At 44.0% G+C, this 12,033-nt stretch overlaps 1 protein-coding gene across 1 annotated transcript in view; it reads right to left on the bottom strand.

Moving 5' to 3' along the window:
• The window catches only part of lmo7a (LIM domain 7a), a 44,828-nt gene that overhangs the window by 16,930 nt on the left and 15,865 nt on the right, over window positions 1-12,033 (bottom strand). Inside the window, exons 5-12 of the mRNA XM_029529906.1 lie at window positions 6,200-6,230; window positions 5,130-5,243; window positions 4,039-4,270; window positions 3,116-3,365; window positions 2,549-2,866; window positions 1,815-2,132; window positions 1,332-1,478; window positions 138-918 (exon numbers count right to left, since the gene is read on the bottom strand). Coding sequence (XP_029385766.1) covers window positions 138-918; window positions 1,332-1,478; window positions 1,815-2,132; window positions 2,549-2,866; window positions 3,116-3,365; window positions 4,039-4,270; window positions 5,130-5,243; window positions 6,200-6,230 — 2,191 coding nt within the window. The remainder of the gene's footprint in view (window positions 1-137; window positions 919-1,331; window positions 1,479-1,814; window positions 2,133-2,548; window positions 2,867-3,115; window positions 3,366-4,038; window positions 4,271-5,129; window positions 5,244-6,199; window positions 6,231-12,033) is intronic.

The raw sequence follows: 12,033 nt of genomic DNA on the forward strand, positions 1-12,033 counted from the left end.
AACAGTTTTGGGCCTCAAATACATCCTCAGAAAGGATATTAACATGCAATGAATTTGGCATCAGACAAAAAATATTTAACAACTGAAATGGAAGAACAAGAAACTAGCAGCCATTGTTTCTACAGTTTCAGAGCTGCGAGCCTCTCCACCATGAGTTTCTTCTTATATCTTAACTGACTGGCTTCCCTGATAGCTTGCCACTTCTGCAGGTCACCTTCACTACAGGCAGAAGGCGCTGAGGGAGTCATCTGATTGGCCGACGGGCCTCTAGGTGAGCTCCAGCTTTGATAAGAACAAACTCCGAGCTTCCGAAGCAGCATGTCATCTGTTTTAGGACGCGTCTCCTTCTCGGCCTGATCCTCTTTATTTCTTGCTGGTTCCTTGGTGAGTGGACAAGGGGGACAGAGGAGTCTAGCTTTGAGATCAGGGGGCAGAGCCCACGGCTCTGGGATGGGCATAGGGGCATAGTTGTCAGGGGCTCCTGACAGCGGCCGTTGTTGCTGAGTTTGCAGGGTTTTCTCCTTCCGGTACACCACATCGTCCTGCTCGATGTCAGGGTAATTGTCCTCATCCGGGCTGCCCCGTCGCTGGGTGATAATATTGAGTTGTGGCTCAGACGTGTAGAGACGGCGCCTGGGCAGCTGAGACTTCACCAAAGCCAGGTCCGTGTTGGACTGGAAGGCTAAGGTCCGCCTGGCAAACATGTCATCGTTCTGTAAGTCAGGGTCAATGCTGTCATAATCAAAAGGGTCGGGAGGCTCCCGGGGATCATGGCGCCCCAGGAGAGGCCGCTTCTCACATTTAACCAGTCTGGGCCCTGAGGTAGGGTCCACTGGGGCGAACACCAGAGGGGGAGGCACTAACAGAGGGGGCTCTATCTTGGGGAGTTGTGGGGGACTGTGTGGTGGGATATGAAAACTGCAGGGTGGGCAAAAGGAGAGAAAAGGACAGAGAGGTGATGAGTTCATGCATGTGAAGTGGATCAAAGCAAGAAAAGGAGGAAAAGATACAACAAGCAGCCACAGTGGTGATATTTGTTGATGAAATGGGGATTTTACATTCACACTGATATAAAATAAAACAATGCAATTCTAGCTGTTATATGTCTTTATTACGATAGGCTGTAATAAAAATAGGATCTTGCAGAGGCAGCCTATTTTTCTACGAAGGTCAGCACAAGCAAACTGCTCTAGGCAGCGTTAGGGTGGCTCCAGTAGCTTCTTCACATATTTTATTCATTAGTATATTAGAAAGCAGCTCATCAGAGATTCAGTCATATCCGATTGCTCTAAAACATTCCTTCATCGTCACAATCATGCAGCTGTATCGACCTTTTCCCCACAACCAGGGTGGTGGGAGCCGAGGCCTCGTGTGTGTGGGAGTGAGAAGGAGAAGGACCGGAGGGGGAGGGGGCAGAGGAGAGCCAAGGACTGATGTCACAGTCTGAATCGTCTGACGAAGAGCCCGACTTCTTATAGCTACAGCAGAGTGCATGGAAGAAAGGACAGAGGAGAAGAGAGGGCCAAGGGGAAGAAGAGGAAGCAGTGACAGGGAGAGAGAAAGAAAAATAAGAATCTATACGGGAAGTGAAGCACAGAAAACCCAATTTTGAATCTTACAGAAATGTTAATGGTTAAATTGGAAGGCATGTAAGGAGAGCTCAATCGATTGTTGCCAGCTAGAAAAGTAAGAAAGGATCTTGCAGGAAGCAGAAAGTAAATTGTGTAAGTTGACATGTAGGTGTGTATGTCTGTATGGTAGGAGAGCATGAAGGCTATGTTGTACATGTGTTGCGTTTCACTGCCCTCACACACCTGAAGCCTTGCATCTTCTTATACCAGGGTCTCCTCTGAGAGCCTAGTTTGATCTTCTCTATGTGAATGTCTTCTTGAGGAGTCCAGAACTTGGGTAAGAACTTGTCATATGACACATTTCCAGCAGGCTGGGGTTTGATGCCCATTTTGCGTGTATAAAGATCATCGTGGACGGGGTCAGCATAGCCAACGTCATCGTCCTCATCCTCAGAGTCTTCGCAAATCTCCCTGAACAGGCTGGCTGTGGACACGGCGGGGCGATGGTCCACCCTCACGGAGGCGTGCTGGGGGGGCAGCGCTTCCCCACTGCTGATGCTGCTGCTCAGGAGAGACGGCCAACCACACGTGTCAAAAATCATTTTTCAGCAGCAGCACAAGCATACCAGTCACGCCAAAAGGAGCGCATTCCAACCAGGGATGAGATGACGCAACGATTAGCAAACCAATGCAAGCTCAAAACCAAACCAAAAGGAGGCAAAAATTCATTTGAGGAACAATGCCAACTCAAATCCCTCCTCAAAGCACAGAGGGAGCAAATAAAGACGTGCTTCGGCTAAAAACACAATTCAGACAGACACCAACAAACTGAGGACTTCTGAGAACTGTTAGATGAATATGACCAGAGGTTGCTCATGGTTACAAATAACCATGCAAACTGAGGATAAGAGAAGCGCTTTAGTTTGCTCTCGTCAGGCAGGCAACTCAAAGTCACACCGAGCTTCATGTTCTCTGACCTGAGGCAGGTCACATTCTGTTGAGGTATGACACTGGACATCGGGACCTTGGGCCAGAGGCCCTTTCCACCCCCGATGGCCCCTCCCCCTGCCACTGGACTGATGGGCACGGCGAAGTTGGTGGGTGGAGCTGGGGAGGGGCTGTGGAAGCGTCTGCTGGCCAGGTCATCCAGTACAAGATCCGGGTCCGGTCGGTCTGTCTCTGAGTCACTGCCGCTTTCAAACTCATAGACCCACTGTGGATTAACTGCGGGCAAGGCACCCTGGGATACTTGACTGTTGCCATAGCAGTCAGAGGAAAGCCTTGTTTCACTGAGGCTGTCAATCAACAGCAGAACGAAACACAACCCCATTGACGAGTCGCAGACAACACAGCAGCACCATAAACACCAACAGTGACGGGAGAGGACAAAGTCAAGAACAACCACAATGTACACTTCAAGTACACCTCGTGAACCCAAAACTTTTTGTTAAGTTGTTTTTACCATAAATTCATGAATTATTTGAAATTAGAAACAGCACCTTTAAACAAACCAAAGTGCAGACCGCCACATGCTGTATCACTACCTGGTGAGCGTGCCTTCCTCCTCTGTGTATGTGGGGTTGGCCCAGCTGCGCCGATTGTCCTCATTGCGTTCGGCCCGTTTCTTCCTTAGTGGAGCAGGCACGTAGCCCGAGGGTTTGTCTTTGGTGGGCAGAAACTGGTTAAACTGGGTGCTGGCCTTGGGAGTGATCACTATGGACCGGCGGTATGTGAGACTGTCCTTGTTCTCGGCCATCCTGTAGACCGAGTCTGCCTCAGTGTCACTGCAACAACCTGGACCACATCAGAGAGAAGGCGACAAAAACATGTGTACAGATCAGGTTATGGGAGAAATACAGAAAAGGACAGTAGCCAAGGGGACAAACGGGGTGAAAGCAGAGAACAGAGCGAGAGAGGGGGGGTGTTGTGTGTTCTGGCATGACTTCTGGCTGCAGGGTGGGAGGGGAGGTCGCCTCATTTACAAGCCAGTGTGGATGTCTGTGGAATGTCTCACTGCCCTCTCATTATGAAAGTGAAGATGGGGGGGGGGGGACTCTGAGATCACTGAACACTTCACTTTCTCTAAGCACACAACACCTTGGTCCAGAAACAACACTGGCCTTAGTATCAGTATACTCACGTACCACTAGATGGCAATGGATATTTGTTTCCATAAATGGGAGTCACCTTGCTGGCTCTGATGTTGCATATCTGTCTTGTTCAAATATTTGAAGTTCTATAAAAATTAACTGAATTATAAATATTGACCCAGAAAGACAGTTTAGGTGGTTTGGCACACTTTATGACAATCCACAGCGAGGGTGTGAGAGGAAATCTCAAAAATGAAATTATGCAAAGGTGTCTTAAGTGCCACATATTCAGCTATAGCAGGGTAAGAAAACAAAGACTGAAACCGTGTGTTCATGCACGTTTGTGTCAAGATGCCAATGGCACTTGCATCTCCTACCCTCGCTGCTGCCTTTAAGAGTGGCGTCAGAGGAGACGCTGTGAGGTCGGGAACCCAAAGAGTCCAAACTGTCCAGGGAATCGTCTCTCCTGTGTCCGCCGCTGCCACTTCCTTCTCCTCCTTCAACCCCTCCTCTCAGTTGATAGAGCTCCTCTCGCTCAGAGTACCAGCTGTCCCCGAAACCGCTGTCTCGGACGTTGTTGCCTTTCTGACTGGACGACTCCTGCAGAGCCTTTCATACACACACACACACAAACAAACTTGAGTTAGATAATAGGGCGCCAATTACAATATTTAGCGTCGCTGTGTGTGGTGTGCACGAGAGATCCCCCAGGACGAGTGTGAAGTGGGTGCTTTCTGGGGGAAAGGGGAAAAAGCAAGCTGCAATTTAAAGGGGATAACCTCATTGTTACCTATTCACTGCCATCTCGGTCAAAACAAACAGTCATCATCTGCACACCGTTGATGACCGGGGTGACTGCATGAAAATAAAGCCACTGCACATACTGTAAACACACACCCGGAGACACACAAGTAAAAACTTGCTAACACTATAAAAGATTTCCAGATCTGTAATCCACTGAATCCTCCCAGACAATACAAATCTGCAACCTAAACGCAGCCCTCACCCTGCTCCATTGAATTTGGATTATTATGGCTAAACGTACAAGACATGCAGCAACCAACAGCTATTACTGAAAATCCCTGCAGTGGTTTGAATTATAGAGGACGATCAACACCACCACTTATAAGTGTGTGAAAGCAAAGTGCCAAATTCAATGCTGGCACGAGCAGGCTGAAGGAAACGTGCTACATCATCATTATATACAAACTATATACCAACTTTGTTCGCTGCGCTGTTAACGTGATTAAAATAGCTGAGTCGGGGGGATTGGGAGCCATTTCTAAATTAACAAAGCTTTAGATTCCTATCGCACTCATTTTCTGCACATAGTCTACATACCGTGGAGGATACAGAAATGTGCAGCGCAGTGGCTGTAAAAGAGGATTTCATTCTTGTTCTTTCTGAGCATTTCACCAAGAAAAGGTTTCATAACACGACAGCGTGTTATTCTCACGAAGAAACATACCTTGTAAAGCGCTGTGCCCAATAATCCTTCAAAAGCCTTGAAATTCAGGTAAGGCCCATCATAGAGACGGTCACACTGAGCTCTTCGACCAACCCAGTAGATGGTGATCAATACCTGGAGAGAGGAAATTAGAGAGTTCATTAGAAAAATCATACATGCATGTAGGAGAAAATAAACGATTAGCAGACAGAAGAACATCCGAACATGGCGACACCTTTCCCCTGAGAGGGGGATGATCTGTGCAGTGCTGAAGGCAGGTGATTGTTGTGATAGCAGCGGCCCTGCCCCAACACAGGGGTCATATCACCCGGGGCCATGCTCTGGTTTCCAGGCTCATCCAGAATACTCTGCTGCCTGTTTGTGTGTGTGCATTATTGGCCTGGACAGGTAAATGTGGTGCAGGAGAGTAAACAAACACCGCCAAATCAGTGATGTTGGTACCCCTATTACACATGAAAGAGTTCAAACTGATGTGTCAGCGCTTTTATCTGATGTCATGCGAGATAAAAAAACTAAAACAAACAAAAGATGGAGTGTTGGGCCTTACATAAAGTTTGAAAATTTTAAAAAAGTCTGTGATCTATGTCACATATACAGTAAAAAAAATAAAAAAATAAATAAAATGTGGCCACTGAATGGTATATTTTCTTCTTTAAGGTAAGCCCTTTAAATTAATTTACTATATAATAACAATTTATGAAAAAAAATTATCAATCTTGTCATCAATCAAGTAAATTTGACTTCTTTTTCACAAACCCATATTAGCTGAAATGGTTCTGAGGATACAAACACATTTTAGCTTTTTTTCAAGTAGAGGACAAACTGATTTGACTTTTTATTGACATCTCTGTGTTGGTAGTGCAAGAACGCGAGGCATTCACGTGAGCTGGGATTTTACAACAACACTGTTGGTGAGGAACCTGCTGTATGTCATATCACCTTATTTCAACTTTCCACCTTTTACTGTGTAATTTACGCCGCAAAACATGAATCCCATATTTGATGCTGCACATCTAAAAAGGTAATGTGAGTAAGTGCCCAGAAAGATATGTCTTTTATTTTTCACTTACATTTTTCAGCCTCCTGTTGGTCTCTTGATCCCTGTGACAGAGAGAGAGGTGTCATAATGGGAGAAAACAGACAGTGAAAGAACAGAGAGACTGGCTGTTGGGCGTATGTTGGGCAGTGAAAGAGCTGGAAAGTGAGAGCACAATCCAGACGACTGCCAGCCGTTCACTCTCTCCCACAACAACATAAAAACAGAGGACTTAAAAAAAATAACCCACACACATCTGTGAAAAACACAACATAGGTAAAAAGTGTTGGAATTGAACAAATGCTCCATTCTTGTGTGTATTTTTACACTAATTGCAAAATCCAGTAATGGTAAAAACATTTAGTTAAAGTTTACGGGCTTAAACAGAGCTCTTGTTTCTGACTCCAAACTGGAGATATAACTAATAGCTGTAAATCTAAGTTGTGAAAAATGAACAAGGCTCAACTGTTTGGGGAAACAAAGCTTCAAACGTCTGCCCAGGGCCTGACAGAATTAAAGTCATATTTCTGGGGTCACTAAATCACTTTCTCAGGGAAACGTCAGCTCCCACTTGACTCCTGAAACCAAACAATGTTCCCAGTTTCAACTTGCAAGCCTGCTTTTCCTTTCCCATGTGTACACGGAGTACCTGTGTGTATTTAGAGAAGCCTTTAAAACTGTGATAAATACCTCCAGGACATACAGTAACCATCAGGGTGACAGAGTTGAAAAGATATGGCCTTCACACCTTCTGAACATACTTCACATTCCTACATGCCTCTCTACCCGTGGACACTTGACTTTCTTCCTGTCCCCACCCTTCAGGCAACACCACCAAAGCACCTGCATAAAATATGACGCATGTACGGCAGCTACACCTGATATATAACTCCAACACGATCCGGTTCCTGCCCTGTGGGTTTCTTGGATTAGCGGAGGAAATCGAATTAAATACATCACTCATTTTCCATAAGGCCCGGACAGTTGTGGAATTAGGACAATTGAACTGTGTGCAAAGTTATCAGTGGTGAAAAATATCTAAGTACATTTGCACTTGTACTGCACTTCAGTTGAATTCTGGGATGTTCGCACTTCAGCATTTCTATTCTTGACTGCTCTACATCTCTTTCTGTTGAAATATATTTTTTTTCTACTCTTTGTTTATTTGACTCAGATTTTACAAGCATTGGATCAGTTAACAAAGCAAAAATACAAATTTTATTTTGTACAACATATAAAAAAAAAAAAAGAAATCCTCAGCTTAACTAAAATGTGTGTATCACAACATGAGATTGACTGTGTTCACCAGTTTCGCTGACTCTGACCTGTCTGGTTCTCTGTACAAACCTGTACAGCAGCAGCTCACTGAAACCAAAATACAGACCAGGAGGGTGAACCAAAAAAGTAAATCTCCTTTAGGTCAAGGCGAGCTACAGATTCAGCTGATAATTCTGTGTTTCTAGCTGGTTTGCATAGTTTTCTCTTCTACGACTGTAACTGAAATCTTGAATGCTGAATTTTTACTTTACTTACTGCTTCACTTATTTATGTGACACATTTGAGCTCTTCTCTCACCTCTAACAGTATTTAACTGGATGGGAAGCACAACAACTTTCCCACCAGTATGCGTCATGTCACACCAGGGGTTCCCAACATGTTAATTCCCAAGTGCTTAAAAGTTTTTATCAATTTGGAATATTGCAGATTTATGGACCCAATAAAAGCAAGAGAAGGAAAAATACCCTCTCTTGCGTGGTTTGGAACACAATCACAAAGTCTAACGTTATAGCAGTGGTAGCTAAGTCCAGAAAATAATGAGCTGTGTACCAAAAACTTGCTTCTAGTAACGCTCATTTATAGCTGGTGGTAATAGCTGAACAGAGGGAAAAATACAACAAAGGCTATTTTCAGGCTGTCTGTGCCTCGGGACGTCGCTATGGGCTGTCGGAGTCAGCTGAGTGCTCATATGATTGAGAACAATCCAAAAAAAAAAAAGGTGTGTTTTTTTTTGTGTGTTTTAAAGGGAGTGCAGTCTGGAAACAACTTTTGTGAATAAGTGTTATCAGTTGAACAACCAAATAATGTGATGAGGTGGGAGGAAAGCCATTTCTTAATGTTGGATTGATGGAAGTAACAACAGAGGCAGTAAAGCTCCATAAATATATCTATAGATGTGGATATATATATTATTAGGTATAAAACTGGTCAATTTAAAGCTTAGACTTGAAACGCAGTATTCATTCTTTCTTTTCACACTGGCAAAAAATGTGGATCTGTCCAAATACTTTGAACACCACCAGCTTGGTCCTGGACTGTGGGTAATAAAAGAAATATAGAAAGTGAATTTACAGCCCCTTAAAATGGCCCATCCTGATCAAACAATGTATACGTGTTGTAAAGGGGGTAGACAAAGCTGGGACAGGAAACTCTCCAGCTCGAAAACTTCACAGGAGGCTCTCATCACTTCCATAACACATTCATTTCAGCTATTACAGCACACCTCAGCATGCTCAAACAGATTTTAACATTATTGTGCTTTTGCCGAGGTCAAGGGGTGAGAGATAACTCAACTCCACTGTCGCTCTCTGCTTAACCTGCAGTTGAACCGATCACCATACTTCTGCCAAACAAGCTGATCAAAAAAAAATTAGCTGCACAAGACCAGGATTATTATAATCATGACAAACAAATTAGAGAAAGACAAAACATTTCTGACATAACAAGGTTCTAATGCTGCGGCACTATTTTATACCAGACGTCAAGTTAATTTGTGTTGTGCCAATAGAAACCGGTGATGAAAAGAAAGACACACAACTGAAGAAATGTAAGCCATTAAGCAAATGTTAGCCAAATACCTTCTTCACGTGAGCAAAAGTATTTGATCCTTCCAAATTCTGTCAATCACTTCTGAAGAGGTGTCAAAGATAGCCAATTTGTTTTGGATCTACGGAAATAAATCTTCTGAGCACTGAGACAGCGGGATGTAACTCAGACAACGTACAGCCACCAGCAGGACCCAAAAACAAACAAACTCAGCACCAAAGCCTTAAATTAAAGGGTGTGCATTAATGACTGGAGGCATACCTCTGTTATGAAGATCACTCGCTTCTGTTCATTCATCAAGATTAACTGTGGCATTCTTCATCTATGTTCTCGCATTGTAAATAAAAATCCCTTGGATTTAAAAACACAGCCCAGGCGCTTGCAGGAGTCCTTACACACAAGGAGAGGGCATGAATAAAGGAATCAGCTGTGGGTCAGACAGTGTCTGCATCACTTGTGTTGCACTTATCTGAGACACTGCAGCCTCTGTGAGCGAGGGAACAGTGCGAGGCTGGCATTTCGCTCTCCAAGTCATCCACAGCGCACAAATATAACCCTTGTATTGGCCTTTTACAGCCGGGGCCACGGCCATGGCGAAGAAACTTTATTGGCCATTCAACATCATCGCTCGTTTGGTTTCACAATCTGCCCACAGTTCACAAAACAGAAGAACGACAAGAAGTGACGGCGGTGCCGTTTATTAAACTGTGAAACCAGCCTGGTCCACGTTGCCAGCTCACCCAGCCACACCCGAAACACTAACACACAGGGCACTTCGTTTGCCCTCTCCTCGAACTCCTGAGCATTCAGACAATACTCGCAAGACATGAAGTACAGTACACGTTGGGTTGAATAAATTGTGATAACAACCCGTTTGTCTAAATTTGTGTGTGAAAAACGAAACGTTCCCTCGGGAAGTTCAAACGTTTAGTTTGATTGGCAGCCAGAGATGCCGTTGCATAATCCAAATCATGTACTCACACTTCAGGGACACTCCTCTTTCTCTATTGTCTACAAGGGTTCACTGACATTCCTTAAAGGACAATAAAATTATGATGTACATGCCATTCCTGGCCGGTTCCTCTCTCTCTCTCTCTCTCTAACAACAGGGAGAGCAGTCAACCTTGTCAATAATTTGCTGAATCAAACAACAGTAACAGGTGAGACTTTGGACTCCTCTCAGCGGGGGATTTGTTCTGTCAGTGGAGGTCACAGGTCGAAAGCTGGACACATCCGATGGTGCAATGCAGAAAACGCCTAGAAAAGCAGTAAATCTACAGTGTAAATGTAAAAACAGATTAGTATTATGAATAAAATATCATGCAAGTCTGCAATAACTGATTTTAGCCCAACGTAGACACGTCCAAAAGGTGCCACTTTCTTTCATCTCGACATACTCCTGAGGAAAGCTTCGGCCTCTTTAGCTCCTAAATGTTGTCCAGCTGCTCATGAAATTTGGCCGCATGCCGTTTGGCGCTGACTAGGTGGTGGAAATTGGCTGAAAACAACCAAAGGAGAGGGGTGAGAATGAACCAGCAGCAGAACAAGGTAAAATAAGTTGAGACTCACTAAGATCTGCAAAGCCGAGATTATCTGTGGATCTGGATCACAGGTTTGTAGCTGCCTGTGCTTTCCTGTGTTTTTTCTACTTTTATCTACATTTATGTCCAAACGCGCATTTTATACTTTTAAATATATCGTTAACATTGGCATAAATACGTAATCAGCATCTTAATATTTAATACACCTTATTTTGCCGGAGTTAAGGGCCTTTATATACTATTGGGATGTTTAAGTCGTGGATGACATTTTATGAGGTGATGATATGGCTTGAATACAAAATATTACTGGAAAACCTAGAAGTAACTACAGCAACATCATATAAAGGTTTTCTGATATCTGTCTCCTCGATGTGATGGAAACTTAAGTGGCTTAAAATGGATATAGATGCAGCACTGGCTTAGTTTCTTTTTCACCACTGCTCCCAGTTTATTCTCAGAAGCATTGGAGTTTTATAACATGTAACGTATGTAAGCCCTTTATTGCCAGATGTGTAAATCTTCTTAAAACGACCACAGTGTTGAGGGGGCATGTAGCTCACACACTGAACTAGGCTGAATAAGCATCAGGGTTTCTAGGCAACAACAGGGTAACAACATGAGTTCACAGTGCAGGATAACACGTGCATCGCTGGTGCTACACGCTGTAATTTCCACCAACAAAGCCAGACGCCCCATTTAAGAGTTCGCTCTGTGACAAATGGCACATGTTAAAACAGACACTGAGGTAAAAGGTAAAATCTGTTGACATTTAGTGAAAAGTCCAGGTCCCTGCTGAATCTCCAAATGGTAGTTTGAGGGTCAAAAGGAAGTGGATTAAGTTAAATAGAACAATTTGAGATGCAGTGATTCGCCCACAGCACTCTGGTGCCATCATTTCCTGAGCAGCTGCTACAAACTGACAGAGTTGGGCTGAAGAAGCCGGTGAATCATAGCTTCCGATGATGAATCAGATTCATCCTGGTAGTTATGTTCTATGCGTGCTTGTACCCTGGTTAGACGTGGTTGATCTAAGAAAATCTTCCAGAGCATCTTCCACAGCACATTGCCCAGCAACCAATAGTCTGTGTATCTATATTACAACAGTTTGTCATGGTAAATGACAAATTTGATGCTGAATGTGTTTGCAGCTGATAAACGTCTTTATCAGACAGCAGGTTTCACAACACGAGGCAATAGAGTCCTCTGCACTGCAGACGGTGGTGAGGCCAGTACAACCATGGCTGAAAAGCCCAAAGGTCAGAAGAGACATTCAATAATTTTTTATGGCTTTCAGAGCGGCTCATGCTCATGTGAATGACGCTCTCAGGACGCAGGCAATATCTGACTAAAGCGTCATGCAAAAAAGATACTGGCCTTGAAAATAATCTCACATACAGACGATCAATGTGTGAAATTCAGCATTTCTCTCGGAGGGTCAGGTCAATAAGACCGATCAATTTTAAATTAACAAGACTTTTTTTTTTTTTTTGGTGCAATGCCTCTG

This window comes from Echeneis naucrates, chromosome 21 (genome assembly GCF_900963305.1).
Source record: "Echeneis naucrates chromosome 21, fEcheNa1.1, whole genome shotgun sequence".
Classification (NCBI taxonomy): Eukaryota; Metazoa; Chordata; class Actinopteri; order Carangiformes; family Echeneidae; genus Echeneis; species Echeneis naucrates.